At 51.3% G+C, this 20,547-nt stretch overlaps 4 protein-coding genes and 1 pseudogene across 4 annotated transcripts; 2 read left to right on the top strand and 3 right to left on the bottom strand.

Moving 5' to 3' along the window:
- Positions 1–340: 340 nt before the first annotated feature.
- SAPIO_CDS4406 lies at positions 341–1,309 on the bottom strand (annotated as a pseudogene; the record flags this gene model as incomplete).
- Positions 1,310–8,583: 7,274 nt separating this feature from the next.
- On the top strand, positions 8,584–9,300 carry SAPIO_CDS4405 (uncharacterized protein; the record flags this gene model as incomplete). Its single annotated transcript, XM_016786963.1, has 3 exons — positions 8,584–8,619; positions 8,731–9,170; positions 9,279–9,300. The coding sequence occupies 3 exons, from the start codon at positions 8,584–8,586 to the stop codon at positions 9,298–9,300; spliced, it is 498 nt and encodes a 165-aa protein (XP_016643308.1).
- A 679-nt stretch (positions 9,301–9,979) lies between these two features.
- Positions 9,980–10,723, bottom strand: SAPIO_CDS4404 (uncharacterized protein; the record flags this gene model as incomplete). The annotated part of the gene is made up of 2 exons (XM_016786962.1): positions 9,980–10,250; positions 10,371–10,723. 2 exons carry the CDS (start codon positions 10,721–10,723, stop codon positions 9,980–9,982), a joined length of 624 nt encoding a protein of 207 aa, XP_016643307.1.
- A 2,175-nt stretch (positions 10,724–12,898) lies between these two features.
- Positions 12,899–13,951, top strand: SAPIO_CDS4403 (uncharacterized protein; the record flags this gene model as incomplete). The annotated part of the gene is made up of 4 exons (XM_016786961.1): positions 12,899–12,926; positions 13,019–13,087; positions 13,176–13,503; positions 13,579–13,951. The coding sequence occupies 4 exons, from the start codon at positions 12,899–12,901 to the stop codon at positions 13,949–13,951; spliced, it is 798 nt and encodes a 265-aa protein (XP_016643306.1).
- Positions 13,952–14,999: 1,048 nt separating this feature from the next.
- Positions 15,000–18,370, bottom strand: SAPIO_CDS4402 (Glycosyl hydrolase family 47; the record flags this gene model as incomplete). The annotated part of the gene is made up of 3 exons (XM_016786960.1): positions 15,000–15,306; positions 15,468–16,513; positions 16,625–18,370. The coding sequence occupies 3 exons, from the start codon at positions 18,368–18,370 to the stop codon at positions 15,000–15,002; spliced, it is 3,099 nt and encodes a 1,032-aa protein (XP_016643305.1).
- Positions 18,371–20,547: the final 2,177 nt, after the last annotated feature.

Here is a 20,547-nt window from a genome sequence, read left to right as displayed (position 1 = left end):
AATGTCCTTCCCCGTCCGCATTGTTTAGGAGAGAGAAGGGCCCCGTAAGGTCGATATCAACTTGGTCTCTTACACACCGAAGTACACAAGAAGAGGAAAGTTCTTTTTGAAGTGAAGAAGGTGTTATTGTTCATTATCTATAATAAATATCCTTCTAAATGCCAGAAATGAATGAGAGAAGAAAAAAAGGAATGCAATCCACAACCCAAGACCCAGGAAGGAAAGAAAAAAAGAAAAATGCAAGGACTCCGGCCCAGTACCCGATGTATGCTCAAATCCCAACCATTAAGACAAAAGAAAGCGACCAGATTTCAAAAAATGAAAAGAGAAGAAAACCCCTTTAATCATACTTCTCAGGAGTCCACTTGCCATCATCATAGCCGGTCTCACCGCCCTCATACTTTCCCTCCTCCCACTTGCCGTCGTCGTAACCAGTCTCGCCGCCCTCGTACTTGCCGGGCCACCAGGAGCCATCGTCAGCGCGCTTGGCCTTGTCGCCGTGCCACTGGCCGTCATCGTAGCCAGTCTCACCACCCTCGTACTTGCCGGGCGCCCACTTTCCATCATCGTAGCCCGTGTTTCCGCCCTCGTACTTTCCAGGGTACCAAGAGCCATCATCAGCTCGCTTAGCCTTGTCACCGTGCCACTGGCCATCATCGTAGCCGGTCTCGCCGCCCTCATACTTTCCAGGCGCCCACTTTCCATCATCATAGCCAGTGTTTCCACCCTCGTACTTGCCGGGGTACCAGCTGCCGTCGTCGGCGCGCTTCACCTTGCCGCCGGGATACTTTCCGGGATACCACTTGCCGTCATCATAGCCAGTGTTGCCGCCTTCGTACTTGCCGGGGTACCACTTGCCATCGTCGTAGCCAGTGTTGCCGCCCTCATACTTTCCCGGGTACCACGAACCATCATCGGCGCGCTTCACCTTGCCGCCCGGGTACTTTCCGGGATACCACTTTCCATCGTCGTAGCCGGTGTTGCCTCCCTCGTACTTGCCGGGCGCCCATTTGCCATCATCATAGCCGGTGTTGCCGCCCTCGTACTTTCCAGGATACCAGGAGCCATCATCGGCTCGCCTGGCCTTGCCGCCGGGGTACTTTCCGGGGTACCACTTGCCATCATCATATCCAGTGTTGCCGCCCTCGTACTTGCCGGGAGCCCACTTGCCGTCGTCGTAGCCAGTGTTGCCCCCTTCGTATTTGCCTGGGGCCCAGGAGCCGTCATCGGCGGGTTGGGCCTCGGGCTGGGCTGTGGGGAGAGCGAGGGCCGTGGCGGCGAAGGCGAGGAGTGTGTAGGAGTACTTCATTGTGAAGTTGTGTGGATGGATGGATAGAGAGAAGAGTGGAAGGAAAGATTAAGATTATGTATTAGATGTGTGAAGATGAGTGTGTGTGTGTGTGTGTGTGTGTGTGTGTGTGGAGGAGTGTGTGAGGTAGAGGTAGAAGTAGTTGTTGTAAGTCAGGGACTTATAGGTTGTATTGTGTGTGTAGTAGGATCAGGTGTTATTGAGAGTGATGTTGTTGATGATGATACAAGAAGGGAAGAGAGGCCTAACCACCGAACTTGGCAGACCTTTATATATTCCAAAAAAAGGCCTCCCGGACATCAATACGATCATCTCGGGAAGAGGGAGGGAGTGACACTCTCTCGGCTCTAGCAGAGCCAAAAACGTCATCTCGTGCGGTGATGTGATGTTCAGATGCGAAGCGGTGCATCTCGCAGCTTCCGACACCTGAACCAAAGAGCCTCACTAATACACCATCATCATGGTCATCATCATCATCTCACCATCCGCGGTGCACCCACACCCATGTCCACTTTCGGAGAACGCCCCCGGAAGAAACTTGGCCAGCAACAGGCTTGGCGTATGCACGGCCGACCCCGCTCGCTCGAAGGAGAAAATAAAAAAAAAATGGGGTTAGCTAGGCTCGGATAACGCAATTACGATCCGGCGAAAGCCTCGTGTGGCCATGTCGGTTGCTATTTTGGGGGCCAGGCCAGTGCCGGGGAAGGGGGAAGTGAGAAGAGGGGGCCAAGCGGACAAATGTCTGGGATGAATGGGAATAAGCCTCGGCCGGAATTGGGATAGCTTCCGGACTTTGTGGGTGTCTTGCGGCCATTCTGGACTCTCCACGTTGGCATGGGATTGGATTCTTGGGAAGATCGGGGACCTTGGGAGGTGTGATGGTGGGTGGGACGGCTGATGGGCTGAGCAGAGAGGCAAGACTGTTGATTGAGGGAAGGGATGGCGAGAAGGAGAGACAGAAAGACACACTCAGGGAGACAGAGAGAGAGAGGGTGTGTGTGTGTGTGACCGAGAAGCACGGCACGGCAGTGGAAGGCGAAGCGAAGCGAAAGCTAAAACTAGTACCATTCGTCGAACTTCTTTCTTCCTCTTCCTTTTCTTTTCCCTTTTCCGCCCGTTGGAGCTAAATTCTTACGTCAAGGCTGTTCGGTCTCTCGCTCTAACCCAAGACGTCGGGACGCCGGGCTCGGCTGCAAGCACAGCATTGAACCAAACTAGATTAGACGCAAATGGCATGGCCACCACCATCTTGGCAACTTCCGTCCTCCGCCGATCGAGATTGGCTGCATTCTGCCCGGCTGCGTCGAGTGGCGCGTGTTCAGCTCATCTGACTGTATTCGGAGAAAAAGCGACACAACATTCAACTGGTCACGGAATATTTCTCGTATTTTATTCTGGTCTTTTTTTTTTATTTGGATTTTACTCAATACTTGGATCAATTGATCTCTTCCCTTTTCCCCACAACGTGATGATCCGTCCCGTGAGGGCTCAACACGAGATGGCACCATTTCATCATTCCATGGCATTCATGGCATTCAACGAGGTGAAAGGTGACCTGCACCGGAGTAGGATGTGGGAGTGAATCGTAGGTAGCCCATAAGTTGTTTTGCTATTGCAGAAAAAGAGAGACATCTGGTGATGTCATTCTTTCTATTCTAGTTTACTTTGATCCTTGTCTTCTTCTTCTGTTTTCCCTCTCAATGTGGCGTTTACAGATGCAGGCGAGAATAGCTTCGTTTAGTTCGTGCGCTCGCAGATCCACGGGTGCACTTTGTAGATCCATCGGATCATTGTCACGAGGAAGCAACGCCGGTCTTTCTTTCAGGCCGGCTGAAGCCATTTGCGTCTTTGCGAGCTCGGCCATTCCTTCAGGATCGAATTATCACTGCGGAGTATAATAATCAATAAAATAAACAATCAAATAATTTTGCGTCTTATGCGTATGCGATAGGTCCTTGATGGGCCGCGGCCGAGCCTGGTCAATTCGAGAAGACGCAGGCTCTGCAGGCTTTGCAGGCCCTGCAGGCATCGGATCCTAGGATCCTAGTCTCGAAAGCATCATCTCCAACTTCAACATCATTCGCGATAACGCCATCTGCGGTCCAAATAAACGAATTAAAGAGAAACGTTGCAAACCTTGCACTGCCCGCGCCGCGAAGCATCCTGCACTGTCCAGAGAGACGCAGATGATTGTTGGGTGTAGTCGGAGCTTCAGCCGTTGGACGGCCAAGACTTTTTGTTTGACGTGGACTGGACATATTTGACAGCCCTCTTCGGTGGAGGCGTCGTTTCTGTTTCTGACCGGGAATAGATTCCTTGTGGGGATCTCTGCCCAAGGACCCTTTTTCCTCATGCCTGTCCTAGGAAAAGTAATATGTATAGTCCTACCTCGAAATTGCGTTCGAGCTACTTCCTACAACCTCAACCTCATCGTCGGCACTTCATAGCTAACACAGCCCCCAGCCTGGTGAGACAGGACAGTCGTGACCCAACCAATCCGACTCGATGACAAGCTTAAATGTCACTCCGGATGCTGCTAAAATTAGAAATAAGGCTGGTGCTCCCTTGTCCTCCACCACCGAGACTCCCAACACCATCTCCGCAAATCCAGCAATTAGCTTCGAACTAGGTTGACAATGCCTTCGGAGCTTTCCCCCCAGGTCAATGCGTGATGATATTGAAACCTAATTGAGCACAGCCCTCTCGCCAATTCCCCGGTTCGGGGTTCGGGGGTCTTTTCCACTTCCTCGGAGCGGTAAGGACAGCTGAACTTAAAGTTTTAAACTTAGGAGTAACTTAAATCATGGCTGCCGAATAAACTTTCTTACGGTGGGGAAAAAAAAAAGGCGGAAGTCCTACGCTTGCCCGAGATGGGGCTTGATACAATAAGACGGGGCGTCCGAGCTGACAGCGGGGCTTTACGCGAGCTGATGGATAACAAGCTTTGGTAACCGTCAGCAGAGCTTGAGTGAAGAGTGTGTTAACGGCTTTGGAGTACGAGGGCTGTTGCGGAAACTAGCTCGAGTTGGATATAAGAGGTGAGCCGTCTCCATATGGCTCTGGGTCGATGATGCCCGAGGAGACCTAGTCCACTCCAATAAGCACATGGGATGGCGAGAATGCAGGTCGTCAACATGGCTTAGGTCGGCCAAGAGGTCGAGGAGGGGTTTGCGTTTACAACAGGGTACGGTAATAGATCTCTCGGCCCTCCCACGGTGACACTCTCCCTGCCATGCTAATTAAGGTAGCTTTTGTCCTCTCCAGATGCCCGGCGGGCTAGACTTCATTACCAAGCAAGGCGAAGGATTGGATTCCCTGCTCTTCCATCGAGTACTTGTGGAGCCTTTGCCATGGAATAATACTGAAATCAAGCGCTCCATCTAGGACTGAGGCGTGTGGAAAGAAAGCAAGTGAGCTGGCGTTGGTAACATGGAACTGGGGTGTGCGCCAAGTGAGCTTTTCGTTCTTGATGCTCTTAAGGGCGCGACATTATGCCTGGCTCCTGGGATATGATTCGGCACTGGGGCTGAGTGAGCAAACGACGAAAGCTTCAGCATTAACTGTGCAAGCAGGGCGCAGTGTGGCTCGGGCTGTTATATATCTCCAGTCTTCGGGGTCTTCAAGCCGAGCTTGCTCGGAGAGCATCTAGCTTTGGACCGAACTACCTCTCGTCTCCCGACTGAGGGAGCTCTTAGGAGATCCTCGTCCGTTTGGCCGGCGAGCTCGTATAACCCTGGTTTGTAGTCTCTCACTCGCCCCCGCCTATGGTATCCATAACCCTAATTAGATGGTTACGGCTCACATCTTACAAAAAGGTCTCTGTTGAACTTAGGAACCCCAGGTCCGTAGAATGGCATTAACCCTTCCGCTGCTTAGAAGCAGTGAGTTTCTGAACGTTTAAGTGGCGCTGCTGGGTGTAGGACGGTCTACGTTATGGCGGCACACTGAACTCGACAATATATGCGGCATCATGGCATAATCGAGACCTCGAGAACTTCGCGGATACATGCCAGGAACTTTCTATTTCACAGAGAACAAAGAAAAGGAAACTTTAGCAAAAAAATTCTTGAGCACGTAGGGCCAATGGTTTTTTTTTATTAACTGCTCATTACCTGCGCCATTCTAGCTCAAAACTTGGCTACGGAGAAAAGAAGAGAAAGGAGGGAAAAAAAATTAAAATGCCACCCCTTGTTTTTACCACTTCATAGACATAAAGAGGATAAAGGACAGCCGGAAATTCCAAGTAGTAGTTAGAAGAAAACACAGAGAAAGTGACGATTGGAGTATCTGTGAGAGAGAAAGGGCACTACTGGCCACGGCCGCGCCCACCACCTCCCTGCTGCTACTTGTTTTGTTTCTCTTTGCACTCCTTGCAATTAGCGCCCACTTTCACTTTTAATACTATCTTCACAATGTCGCATTTGTAGTCGTTTTTGTAGTTGGCGAGGGCGGCACTGCAAATTTTCACGCGCGGGTAGCTAACGTGATTGCATTTGTACTTGTACTCGTCGTAGTCGCACATCTGTATTACAATTAGTATTCAGTCTTCTAGCTTGTGGTAAGGGATCTCATTGCATGCCTTGATAGAGTGATGAAGTGAGCTTGAGGTTGGAGTGTCTTTGTCAGTAGTGGTCCAAAATTCCCGAGATGCAACAGCTATGAGCACTGAAGGGCAACTCTGGATTTATTTTAATTCGTTGGTGATTCGCTTCTTGGGAGGGGTTTGAAGTCTAGTTGGGAGGTGTTAGAAAGAATCTTGAAAGTTCGATATCGCGATCCTAGCGGGAACTGAAGCTTTGCTTCTCGGCAGTGAGATGTACTGGAAGTTTTTGTGTTTTTGCTCGAGGCTTGAAAGCGCTTGGTGTATCTGTATGTTTCTGGTGAGAAGGAGACGACGTTTGGGAGAGTTCACCAGAGCGTAAGGGTATTTATATCTCTCGCCATCGTTGGATATGAGAAGAGACAGTTGAATACACGGGCCTGAAGTAGATGGGATATGAATCTTGTGACGAATAAGACGGGACAAGATAAGGATCACTCCTATTCTAAGATGAATAGCTATAATGAGATAAAGAACATCTACAATCGCGCCGGTGATCGAATTGCTCCATCTATAATCTGATGTGAATTGGGCTTATAGAGGAAGAGATCTGATTTGTATGGATGTTATCAATGACTTGGGGCATTCAAGCTAGTGATGAACAAGGACCGCCAATTCTACTAGAGAGTCTTGCTTCATTGAACACCTTGTGGCCGCCTTTCGAGGACTGGAAAACGTTCTGGTTGATATTGTGAATATCTGTATATGTCGAGTATCTATGGAAAAACTACCATCTTGTAAATACGAATAGCACCTCAACTCTGACTAACAACTCTTGCGGCTTCCCAGGCTTGGGTTATAGTCTATTGAATCCGTCTGAAATTGTAAATGACCCGCTCAATAGTTTTGGCCATTAGCTTGAGAGGGGATGATAAAATAGGATTTGATGATGAATTCTGTGAACTGTCTAGTAGACTATATAGAACTTCGGGCCCAACTGCGACAGCAACCACGACCTTCACCCACACGTCTTTCCCCAACTGAACAAGACTAAACCAAGACAAAACCTCGAAAAGAAGAACACTGCCAACCCCGCCTCCTCGCTTCAAAACACGTTGGTCGTCGATCAAGACCGGGCGAGTGGACTGGAGGTTGGCAGGCAGCAGTTTTCATCACAGGCAGCAATCAAATTGTGCTCCAGACATTCTTGAGCATTGAATTGATCAAAAAGCAGTCCTCTCGCGGTCTCTCATTCAATCCACCGCGGTCGATCATCCATCAATCACTTTTGCTTTGACGCCTGCATCGTTTCCTCTTCATCACTTCCCATTGAGTTCCCAAGCCGCAGGGTCCTCGATAAACAACCATCAAGATGGATCTCCCCCTCTATATTCCTCCTTGCATTCACGAACCTCCACACCCTTTTCATCCACCTCCAATCGACAAGCCCCTTCGAATCAACATTGAGGGACCTCTTGTTGCTGTTGAGAGACTCTTCCCAGATGTAACCTGGAATCTCGACGATACGTCTGACGATTAGCCGCAGCCCGCCGGTCCCGAGCTTGCCAAAATGACTTACCGCGCGATCTACGGGCGAGATCTAGAGTCTGCTGAGGACATGGTTCTTCGATATGAAGGGTTACGTTGGGTCGTGGAAGCAAGGCCGTTATCGTTAGTACTTCAGAGCCTTTCCAACCAGCTTCTTGCAGCGCAGCTGATCATAACTCTCGATGGTAGGAAAATCGATTATTATATAATCACCTTTGATCATCGCGTGCCTCCTGATGATCTCGATCCGGAGGTGTTGCAGATCAATATCAACGAGGTGGAACAGGATGGAGGAGCAGATGCTAATAAGTACTTGCTCTTCAGCGTTGACCCCGTAGTGGCTGTGCCGAGATGTTGCCAGAAGAGGAAAGGTACCACGGATCGAGCACGAGTTAATGAGCTCGTCATATGTAGAGATACGGGAGTCTACCCAGAGATCAAGAAGTAGTGGTACTCGAATCAAGAATTGCGGGAAATTCCGAATAACCGTCTTTGCCCCGTGGATTCAGTCGCGGGCCCCGTTTAATGAAGTGACAACATTAAACACCCTTTCCCTATAAATCGCCATCGCAAAGTGGCAAAAGCGAGGCAGGCATCCATAGGCTTGATGTGTTTGAGCTCGAGTTGAACAACGCCGAGTCTATCATGGCCCCGGCTTTCGGGATCTGGAAGAGAGCTCGGGATCTGGAAAGGAAAGAGGACAGAAGTTCCAATAGTTGGGTCGGGTCCCTCAAACTAAGGCGACGGCGCCGGTTTGACCCCGCGTTATTGCAGAGATCGATCTATTGTAGAGCAGTTCTGTAGTGTGTAGTTCCGCCTGCGGCTTTACTTTAACCCCAAACCCAAAAACGGGGTCTTGGAGGTTTATGTTACGTCAATTGACGGGATCAAGACCCCCTCATTTTCTAGTGTATTTTGTACTTTGTAGTATAGCTCCGTTCCCCCCGCTCCGCCGCCCTGTCGGCATATGCAGCTGGGGCGACTGCGCGGGACCTGGGAATGACGGGATTTCCACCCTCGCTTTATATAAACTGGGGTAGCTCCCTTTCCCGCCCTCCATGATCTTTGATTGATTAGATCTATACCAATTCATCCCGAATCAATCAACTGTAACGTCCTTCTCAGTCGGAACAAGCCCCGTGTAAGACCCTCTGGAGAGTAGTACTTCCCCAGTCCAACCGCAGCCATGTCCGCCGAAGAAACCCGCATCGCCATCCCCAATGTAAGTTGCTACCCATTCTTTCCCCTCGAGGAAATATATATATATATATCTAGAAAAAAAAAAAATCGAAAACGAAAATGAAAACAATAAACTAACTAACCCTCCCCCCAGTCCGTCCTCCTCGCCGGTCTTCCCCCTCACTGCTCCCTCCTCTTCTCCGCCAAAGCCGCCAAGGCCCTCACCTTCGCCGACCTCGCCACCCGCCTCAACCGCTCCGAAGTCTCCATCGCCGCCCTCTTCTACGGCCAGCTCCCCGCCTCCCCCGCCGACGTCGACGCCCTCTCCGCCGCCCTCGACATTCCCCGCGACACGCTGCTGCAGTCGGGCGTCACGGGCTTCCCCGACAGGGGCCGCGTGGCGCCCATGCCGCCCTCCGAACCGTTCGTGTATAGGCTTTACGAGATTGTGAGGAATTACGGCTACGCTTTCAAGGCTGTCGTGAATGAAAAGTTTGGCGATGGCATTATGAGCGCGATTGCGTTTTCGAGCAAGGTGGAGAAGGAGGAGGATGAGAATGGGACTTGGGTTGTTATTACGCTGAGGGGGAAGTGGTAAGTGCTTTTTTTTTTTTTTTTTTCTTTTCCTTTCTTCTCTTTGTTTTGGAGAAGTTTGCTATTTCGGAGGCATTGATATCAGGAATGCTAACAGGAGGAATGTAGGCTTCCTTTCAGCAGGTGGTAAGTGCGCGTGGCAGCGGCGAGTCGAGGGGTGAAGGCTAGAATTAACGGTGGACTGGGATATAAAGATAAAATAAAAATAAAAATAAAAACTGATGCTCAAAACTGAGTCTTGCTCTCCGAGATCCCCGTCCTAACATCGCGAACAATACCGCGTTTCAGTCCCCGTTCCTTCCTCCAGGTCCACAGACGTCCACTCTAGAGTTAAGGTCAAGAGCGCAGCGAGCAAGCCATCTGTCCATCTCACGGGGAGTTTCAATAGGAGGTAGGTTAGTCGAGGGGATGCCGTCTAGGGCTTGAACAAATATTTTGTCCTTTCTAGGCCTTTCCTTAAAAAAAAAAGTATCAGCCAATATTTGGCAGTACCAAAACCGAGGATCCCTCAAACGAAAGCTGATCTCCCCCTTGCTGTTCGCTCGCCACGAATCTAATCCCGTAATCTAAGTTCCTGTATTCTAACAGCGTATCCTGCTTTAGCCCACAAGCTCGAGGTGGCAATACAATTACCATTTCTCGCCCTGTACCTTTTTTCTCCTCGATAAAAATAATCCTAAACGCAGTTCCGCTGTACCTTGCTCCGACTCCGACATGTACGAACCCGTCCCTGTGAACCCCCCCAAAAGGGGAATAAGAAAAACAATAACCAAACGAAATACAAGAAGCGCCCATCTCCGTCTAACAGTCTAGGGACTATTCGGTTGAGCGGGTCCCAGTAATGTTGCTAGTCCATGCAGAGCGTTTAACCTCACAGCCAACTCCGTCCGGTAATCTTCAAAGACATCCCGAAGAGCCTCCATATCGACGGGATTCGCCTGGGCAATGTCGCGCATAGTCTCAAACAAGGCGCGAATCGAGCCTATGTCCAGGACAATGCATCCCGTATGACCGGACTCGATTACCTTGAGGAAGAGCTCGTGTTTTACCGAGCCGTAAACGATGTCGCATCCGCCGTTGCTAAAAGTGGAATTTCCGTTTAGCACAGAAGATAAATGTGTTTTTGCTAAAACAGGAGAGAAGTACAACACAAAGAAAAAAAAGAAAAAAAGAAAAAAGAAAAAAAAACGTTCAACGTACATAAGTGCATTGAGCTCCCTCTCATTTCGACTCATTTTATCTATCGATCTCAGCGCAGCCGCCCTGACGTCGTCCTTTGAGTGTTCCGAGTTCGAGGTGAGGGAGAGACGCGCGCTGATCATGTCGTCGGCTTCCGCGCGCCGGGGCTGCCTGCCCACTTTTGCTCTCGCCGAGCTCTCAGCCGGGTGTCCGAAGGGATGCTCTCTAGGGTCGGCTGGCAAGACGACCTCCCTTTCCTTGGACTTTGATTTCGAGCTGGGCCCTTCGTCGTCGGAGTTGTCGGTTATGTCGTCATCCGACATGTAGAAGAAAGGCCCGTTAGGGTACATGAAGAAGTGAGATACCGACCACATGGCTGCGGAGAGAAGAAGAAGGAGGGTCTAGAGACGGTTAGATTACGGAAACGTTGAAGATAGTTGGATGAGGAGGGCTCTATATATCTCGGTTATGAGTGGCAGGGATGGGGATATCCCCAGTGGGAGGGAGAGTTATGGGCATCACCCATCACCCATCAGCCGAACCCCGGGTTTCCAACGAGTCGCAAGAAGGGCACAATGTTCTAACGTGCAACGTACCTAGTTGTAATACAAGAATTAAAAAAAAAAAAAAATGAGTTAAATACGTGGGATGATGGCTCAATGGGATAGTCGAGCTGGTCTCATGAAGCACCTGGTCGTACAACAGAGCGCCGCATGGGAACACCACTTAATCGCGGAGTGCAGCTGTATCACCAGAATTGGAGCATTGGGATCTCCTTCAGCTCCAATTGATGGTCAATTCACAAGAGACGATAGATGATACCGAAAAGCGGACTTTCAATTGGGCCGCCCAGTTATGGAGAGGGGTTGAAGAGACGGGTGATGATGTCAAAATGCCGAAACAGCTCCTCCAAGCACTTGCAACCTCTCTTTTGGCGTTTTCGATCCGCGGGTGCGAATAACTTCACGTCGCTCGATTAGGAAAGGCCGCTGACATAATTCCTGATTTGAACAAGAGTAATTGGCTGGCCCAGAGTGAACAGCAGCTGTCGTCGGCTGTTTCTCGTAACCATGACGCAAAGAGAGGAAGCTCATGTCATTGGCCAATTGAGACTTGACGTTGTCGATCGTTCCTCCAAATTTTGATCCAATCCCGTGCCGATTATCTAAGCATCGCTAAGTCCTGTCGTCCATTGTCATGCCACGCCGGCCCATGCCAGCCATGCAAACTGTGCCAGGGACCCGAAGTTAGTGTACGAAGGGACATGTGGATTTTGGGCCAACGAAATCCGCGCACTCCACACCACCATCATCACCGGGTCAACCACCTCACACTCCCCCCACCACCCAAGTAAATAATGCAGTGGCTGGGCGACGACCGACTCAACCGCAGCTCGACCCAAGAAGATTCAAGGAACAAGCGGCAATCTCAGCTCCTTTCCCTCCTATTTTCTATTATTACACGGAACATCCTCACAGCGAAAGTCCTCCCCAAAGAAACAAAAAAACACAAGGGTTAGAGACCGCCAAGAGTACCCGCCCCAGTCAACCCTCGGGGGATCCTTCACCCAATTGCGTTGCCTCGTCCTCAGCTATACGACATGGTTGCGAAGGGATAAGCGGCATCAATTGATCTTATCTAGGCCACGACATCTGACCGAGCAGTCCGGGCTTCCCTTGTTGCCTCCGGTTACCAGCCAAGCTCTCAAGCCCACAGCTGTTCCCACACCCCAACCTCGAGCTCTCGGCGCTGACGTCTTCCTCTGAGCCCAAACATTTTCGTCTGGTCCCTGTACCTTTTTCCTTCCCTTCTTCCTATTGTGTCTCGCCTTCACACTTTTCTACTCTTCATACATTTTTTCTTCTGCTTCGCGCCAAACAAGCTGAACCACTTCTTTCCTAACGAGAGGAGAAACATATCTTGTAAAGTGTCTTGACCACTTCGAGTTCTCCCTTTCATACCAAACCTCCTCCTCCATCTCAACTCTCTCTCTCTCCTCCAAACTAACAAACAGCACCGTCCTCACAAGCCTTCTACGTCGCTCGTTTACTTGGGAGTTTGGAAGAGAAAACAATACATTCGCAAGAGAACAAACCTCTCCTTGTTTTATCTAACATTCTTAGTGTTTACCGTTCACAGACCAGAGTCTACCGGTCCTCTTTATCCTCCCCTTCGATCGAACCGTCTTGATATCTCCCCGGCGGTTCTGCCAGAACGAACGAATAAACATTCACCCGAACTCTCCGCGTGTCTGAGAAATCCTACCTCCAAGGCATAGTCCCTTCGATCTCTCACAGGATTCTTTCCGGCCTGCTTAGACCTACCACACAATCCAAATTAGGCCTTGTTGCTGGAGGGCATTCTCACAGAAAACCCGGCTTGATTCTTCCCTCGAGACGAGTGCGCTGCCCGGGCGCACTGATAGAAACCCAACCGTCCGCTCCAGGATCTCACGGGGCGGCGGCGAGGGGTGGATTTAGGTTTCTCTTCTCTGAGAAACGGATAGGAGTTTCTGTTGTTGAAGAAGATATTCACATCACACAACGAAGATGCCCAGCTTTCAAGTAGGGTGGTATCGTAAGTCCAGCTCTCTCCTTTTCGAACTAACTTCTTTACGTCCTTGCAAGCGCCTGGGGAGAAGAATTGTGTGTACTAACGTTGAGATGTAGGGTTTTTACCGTTCCTAGGTTACCACCATGTTCTCATGATCCTAATAGCAGTGACCATAATATTGCTCTGTAAGTCCCTACCACGCCCCCAAGAATGCCCTCCCTCACCTGCCCGATCGACAGAAAGAAACACGAAACTAAAACCAAACTCCCTTAGCCCTCCTACTCGCAGGATGCTCCTCCTCCTCCCCCTTAATACCCGACATCTTCCTCATGTCCCTCTACTACGAGCAATACACCGCCGTCCCCGACACGGCGCAGGTCAATTACAACGTACACAAGGCCATCTCCAACATCGCCGGCGACGCCCGCCTCGCCGCCCGCGTCGGCTACTTCGGCATCTGCATTAGCCCCGACGGCGGCAGCTGGCTGTGCTCTAACAACGCGACGGCGCTGGCCAACGAGGTGGCCGTAGACCAGGATCCGTTGAATCTGGTGTGGTTGGCGTCGCAGTTCAAGGATATGATTGTGTTTCCCTACCTAATGTAAGTTAAGAAGAGAAGAGGAACAACAACACAAGGCACAATTAGGCTAATTGGTTTTCTTCTCTTTTTAAACAGCATCATAGCCATCATCTTCGCCTTCGTCTGCGTCCTCCTCCTCGCCACCTTCCCCGTGTGGCACGAAGAAGTCGACTCCGAAGGCTCCGAACGCGAAGTCAAGCCCTTCCCATCGCGGCCCGTCAGCCAGGTCGCCTTGGCCATCATCTTCATCGCCGCCGTCTTCGTCCTCGTGTCCGTGCTATGGCAGCACACGGCGTCCGTGGCCGCCTCCATCATCGCCGAGGACTTCGGCAACGGCTCGGTGAAATCGGGCGTCGGCACGAGCGCCATGGTCATGGGTTGGTTCAGCTTCACGCTGCTGATTATTGTGACGATTGGCTTGTTGGTTATGATTTTGAGTATTAGCGTTTTGACGAAATTGGCGAGCTAAGGAAAGAGAAAAGGGCGACTTCGGTTTCTTTTCTTCTTTTCTTGGTTCTTGTGCTCTTTTCTTTCTTCTTTTTTACGCTATACAACCATTTTCATGACTGGAAGAATATTGGACGAGTAATTTTGGGCATATATGGATACATCAGAGATGATGGACATGGGGAACGGGAAGCAAAAACTTGGAAGAGATTGGAATCGACAACTGCTGGGGAACATGGAGAACCCCCTCTTCCCCCATGTTTTTATGTTTCTTTTTAACGGCTCCTTTTTTTGTCGCTTTTTGATGACGGGTTATAAAAATACGGGCGATTTTCACAGCGAGGAAAATTCCCAGCATGTACATGAAAGAGAAAGCAGGACCATCGAGGACTTCTCCCCGCCGTTTTTCTCGGCCTTGGGGCATGAGATGGGGGCAGAGGGGGAAATCCGATGGAGGTCGGGCCCTGGACATCGCATATTGGATCGGAGTTTTGTTTTGTTTTGAAGTCTTTACTCTGTTTGCGTTTCTCTTGCTTTACTGCTTGTTATTCGTTTGAATTGCAAAATCCTGATTTCTGCATGTCGTGGATGAGCCTACAGAAGATGTTTTCGGAATTGTTCAAGTGGTTTTTTGTTTGCCTTGCATTCAGCATGTAATGTATGTAGATAGGTCCAAAGGGAAGGCTGCCGCTGTAGTGACGGCTACGATGTCATGTCGACGGAGGATAATAGAGCTCTAATGGAGGATGGTGAGAGCGTGAAGGAGTATATATAGATAGCCCAATCGAAGCAATCCAACTCAATCTTCTTCTTTATATAGCCGGGGAATAGTCCCTAGGATACAGTCTCTACTCTTCAACTACTTTCTTGATAAGTATATTCATAGGAAAAAAGCATATATATATACGTCTCGAACCAAGTCCCCAACGCCAATCATGTCTAGACACCCCCAAACAATAACCAAATGCATCTCCATCAAGTCGCTAATCCGCTTCATATGAAAAAGAACACTCATGAAGAATACAAAAAGAGTAGTAAAGTCGCACATCGCACCCGCTCTCTCCCCGAACTTACACAATCTCCCCCTTCGGCCTCCTAAAAGGATGAGCCTCCGTATTCAACACCCACTCGTCAAGACTGATCGTATCCGGCGTCGCGAACAGCAAGTAGAAATATTTGAGTGTCTCGGCGATCCAGAAGCTCTCCATTGAGTCCTTGAGCGGCGACTTCTCCACCATCACGTCGTGGATGGCGCTGTGTCCCACGTCGGTACGCACGGCTTCGATGACGCTCTTCCACATCCTCCACCCCTTCTCCATCCACTCGGGGTTGCCCGTGATGCGGTACATGTACCAGACTGACTCGATGGCTTCGGGACTGTGGGGCGAGACAAGAGGTCCGGGTGTTAGTGTGTCTTGGTTTCATGGGATTTGACGCAACCCCATGTCGGGAGGCATACGTAAGCTCCGGCGTAAAGGGCAACGGACGCCCGAAATCGGGGAAAAAGACGGAACGAGGGGGAATAGAAATAAACTTACCGTAGAATATAATGTCTGTGGGGGATTCTCACGAAGCCTGGAGGAATCTTTTCGTTCGCAATCTTCGCCTTGACGAATTCGAGGTGTGTCGGGGGTTTGTTGGGGTCCTTATCCTCGAGCGGAATCTGCCCACCACTAGCGCCGGCACTGCTGCTCCCAATGTTGGAACCAGGCTCGGCTTCAGCGCTATCGACGGTACTGGTAGGACGCTCAGCGACATTAAAATCTTGCCCGTCCGCATCCTCGCCATCCAATCGTCTCGTCCCCGTGCCGACGTCTCGCTTCTTCTTCACCTCCTTCTTTGGCGCTCCGGGTTCTGGGCGAGGATAACGATAGGTCTCCCCCGACGTCGCAGGCTCCACTACCATCTTGGGTGCTGCGTCGCCGCTATTCTCGACCTCGATCTCGTACATCGTCTTCTTCTCGCTAGCGGTCTCCTCATCGAGAGCACCGGGTGGAGACGGTGGCTCCGTCGGTCGCTCCTCATCGATTGTTGCATCATCGCCTAGAGGTTGAGCCTGGGCCTGTTCTTCTCGCATCCTCTGTATCTCCTGCTGACTCTCTACAAGTTTCTGATGCGCCTCCGCGGCCTTCTTATTCTCAAAGTAATCCTGGACCTGCTGGTCGCGGTACTCCCACATGGGATCTAGAGCCTGATACCAAGCCGTCTCATTCCACGGACACTCCCTGAAGCTAGCACAGGGTACAACTGTAGAGCCCTCAGGCATGATACCCGAGGGGGTCGACTCGTACGCCCACACGCAACCGTCGGTGAGTTTCTGGGCGATCTCGAGATCTTGGTCGCTGTTGAAGATCTTGGCGCCGAGCCCAAACATACCGCCGAGGAAGCACGTCAGGTGCGTCACTTCGAATTCGCGCTGGGCGTCGACTTCGGGCACACCCGTCGTGGTGAGTTTGGCCGAGAAGAGGATGTCGCGCCCGTCCTTGGTCATGGGCCGGTAGAGGAGCCATTTCTTGATGGCGGCCACGGATTTTTCGTGCATGTTGCGGTACTTGGGCTCGCGGCCTCCAAGAAGAAGATACGTCTGCGGGGTTTTTTCAGTCAGCCACCACCAAAAAAATAACCGCAAGGTATCTAGAGTCATCGTCTGGGTGGAGGAGAGGAGAAGAGGAGAAGAGGAGGAAGGGCCACATACCTTGGGGAAGTATTCGTAAGTAGAGTCTTGACTACCGCCCATACTGTACGACTGATACCCGTAAGTTGTGGGCACCAACGGCGGCTGAGTCACGCAATCGAGATCGATCATGTTCGCTGCGCTCCAAGGATTAAAGCTATTGACAGGTATGGCGACTCCATTATCGTCATCATCACCCTCATCCCAGGCACCATCATCATTAGCGGCGTTCGCTTCGCGGAATCCCCTCCTAGCCAGGCCCCCGGCCGCGAGACTCTCGGATGCAGTGGCGTCAGACGCGTTCTTCACCTGTCCATCCTCGCCCTCATCGGGACTGGAAGGGCCGGCGAAGGAGGTGCCGAAAACAGTGTCGCCGACATTAATTATCTCTAGTTTCTGTGGGTTCCGTGGCCACGCCGCCGCCCCCGCCGCCGCCGCACCCGGAGAGCTCGAGACTCCGTTGAGCTCATTTTGCGCCTGCAGCGCAGCCTGTCGCTGAAGCTCCGTCGCCGTCCGGTTACAGCCGCCAGCGTCGAGCATCTCGGGAAAGATGCCCTGGATGGCGGTGCCGCTCTTTTGCAGGTCCTCCAAAGCGTTGGTGATGCGCGCCACGGCGTCGTAGTACTTCTCCTTGCCTGTGAGCTGGGCGAGGTGTGTAAACTCCATGAGGAGGGACCCCACCTCGGCCACGTTGACGATGGTGGCGCGGCGCGGCTGCATGACGGACTCGGGTCTCCACAGGTAATACAGCACAGGCATGCGGTTCGGGGTGTCGAAAGCTCCGTACAAAATATCGGCGAGTTCTTCGGCCTTGTCTAGCAACATCCTATACCTGCCTTCGTGGCCACCACTGACATCGTAGGCGGCCAACAGGCCGCCGAGGTATCGGATGACCGTCTCGAAAACTGGAATGTCGAGGCGCTGGGTGCTGTAAGTAAAGTCGATATTCTTGACGGCGTGAGCGGCTTCGTCGAATTCTTCCCTCATACCCATGATCCAAAGCGTATCGAGAGAGTCGACAAGTGTAGCGGCCCAGCCGCAAAAGGGATCGCGATAAAACTTGGTAACGGGTGACAGCTCGTCGTGCATCCACGCATACATCCGGTAACCCGACCAGGCGCGCGTCATTTCGGCCTTGATCTCAGCCAATCTCGCCTCGCGCTTCTCCTTGGCGGCGGGCTTCTCCTGGGGAAAGTCGAACTGGATCTTTGGGATAGGCTTCGGCGTACCGGTCGGGAGGAGTATGAGATCTTCAGCAGCGACCGGGAACTGCTCCCCGAATTTCTGCCAGCGGGGATAGTAGGTGCTTGTCGTCAAGGACTCGGGGGTTGTGTGCATGCCCGGTGCTATTATCTCATACCATGGTATAGGGGCCGTGACCGAAGGCTCGGCCGCGCTCGAGGTGCTGCTGGCGGAGTCCAAAGGTGCGGCAGCGGTGGGCAGCCCGAAACTGCCATCGTCCTGATCTCCTGGCTTTAGAGTGGGAATCTTAACTGGTGCCTCCTCCTCTTGCTGTGGTGGTGGTGGTGGTGGGGGGTGAGGAGGATGAGGGTCTCCCTTGACCGGCTCTTCCTGGGTTCCATGGCCCAGAGGTTTGTACAGCGGGTTGCGATCACTGTCGAAGTGAGAGGAGTAGTGCTGCTGTTGTTTACCAATGCGCGTATACTCTGAAGGGTCCCAGTCGGAGTAATGAGCGGCGCGGTAGAAGAGAAAGACGACGAGTGCCGCCACGAAGAGCAGCAACCTATATCTCCTTCGTGGAAGCATTGTGAAATGAGTGGATTCAGCGGATAAGGGGAGCGCGGATCTACGGTTAGACAAGGGCGCTCGCTGGGTTGGAGATAAAAGGGCCTAGGAGGCAGGGGAGAGGAGCGAAGCTTGCGGGTGACTTCGAGCAATCGGATCGGAGTCGACGCGCAAGAAGATATTATTAAACCACGCCAGCTTAAGAGTGTGATACACTGGCAGAGGTTGCAAGGGTTACCGGAGAAAGGGTCAGTCGTCCCATATCGCGGAGCTTCGCGAGGGGTTCAAGGTTTGTGCTTGTGCTCTCCCGAGCGCGGTAGGTCGCGCAAAGAAGGGTCGTTGAGTCGGGACGTATCAGCTAGCATGCGATGGTGAAAGCCAGGTTGGGCAGCACGTAACAGCACGTAACACGGGGGACGACAAGACAGAATTCTCCGTTAATTCGACGCCATCCGGGAGGTCGAAACTCGAAGCTACGATAGCTAGTAAAGGAATGTAGTGGGAAGAAGAATGAAATCCAGGAATGAAAGGTGCTATCGTGGCAAACAAGAAATGCATTAACGAGATGCCAAGACTTTAGATGCGATAGTGTACGAAGTACATTTAAGTATATTCACGGAGAGAGAGGGGCCTAGCTCGCTGTGGAATGGAGGACATCCATATGGGTTGTATTTTCAAGGTCAAGGCTAAAGTGACGAGTGGGTACGAGACAGATGATATCAAATGGCAATTGAGAATAAGCTACTTCGTATGTTGCTGGGCATTACTGCCGGGCTTGTCAAACGACCGGGTAATGAGAACGAGACCGAAGAAGCAGGTGGCGATCAGTAATAATTCATCGTCGCCTGAGGACAGGACATCGGCCATCCACCGCCCACCATCCACCATGGACAGCCTCTCCTTCTCCCTCAGTCCGAAAAGAAACCCCAGCCGGATGTTCGGAAACCCAAGAAAAAGGGACAGGCCCCTCGCCGAGAAAGCGCCATGGGGAAGTGTGCAGCGCGCAGAGAAACATGCGACAGGAGGCTGGATGCCAAGACTTTTCTCACGGATCTTTTGCCATTCCCTTTTTTTCGAGTTTCGAATGGAATTGGGAATTGAGCAGCTAATAATTCCCGGCACTCTGTTTGGTTTCGCTCGAGCCTTAGCTCTAGAACTTCAAGGGACTTGTCGAGCAGAGTGTACATTAGTGTGGTGCAATGTGGTGTAGTGTACTTCGGAGTGCAGAGTCTGGGTGTGGACAAGGGTCTGCAATGGCGGACAGAGTCTGTGGGGTAAGGGTCGCCGTCCACCGATTGGTGGGTTGTGGTCACTCGCCCCTGGAAGAGCCGTTGAGGAAGAAGCCACGACTGCCCCCTTAAATGGTTCACATGGCCCAGGATCTGGTAGCCTCAAAAGGGGTATCAGCACCACGACGCAGGCACAGGCCGAGCTGGGCTTGCCTGCATGTGCGAAAGCGAAGACTTGAGTATGAGTACGATTCAATGTTGCCATTGGGTCAGAGCGTCAAGGTGGAATGGACGAGGAAAGGGAAAGAGGCGGAGACTTTTTAATATGCTCTGGGGTACATAAATTGAGCCTTGTTTGTGCTTGCCAAAGTGGTCAAGCTATTATGCCTGTGGACCTCTCTTTCCACATTGATATCTGCGAGCACTAATGAAAGGGGTACCAAGCCCACAATGTGCTTGTCTGCTAGTAAAACACTTGCTGAACGTTTGCACCTGACACTCTGCCCCCAGAAGGTGCCTACCATCAAATCGACTGACAGAATAAATCGGCTCGAGGCATTCGAGGGGATGTATTTATACTGCCGACTCCTGTCTCTGGATCCCATTCAGCCTGAGTCTGAAAAATCCATCATACCAATACCATTTCAATTCAATGTAAATCCCTGAGCATAACAAACCCCCGAGTACCGAGATACAATTGTACACGAACACTCTGCTTCAATGGACCAAAATGTGGAGAGATTTTGACAGTGGCGACGATACACGAACACGCTCAATCCCACTACGGCAGATCAATTTGAAGCACAGAACATCAATGATTAACTCCGTGGTGGCATTTGGAAGAGAGAGGGAGACCCCTCTGGTCGTTCATCAGATGAAACCCCGCGAATTGTTAGTGCAAGGCCTGAAATCCTGCTGTAGGCTTACCCTCAGGTTGGACTTGAAGTAGTCAATTGCTTACGTTTTGAG

The sequence above is a fragment of the Scedosporium apiospermum genome (assembly GCF_000732125.1).
Source record: "Scedosporium apiospermum strain IHEM 14462 chromosome Unknown SEQ_SAPIO_0092, whole genome shotgun sequence".
Lineage (NCBI taxonomy): Eukaryota > Fungi > Ascomycota > Sordariomycetes > Microascales > Microascaceae > Scedosporium > Scedosporium apiospermum.
The sequence above is the reverse complement of the archived record's forward strand: the minus strand, read 5'-3'. Positions and strand labels throughout refer to the sequence as shown.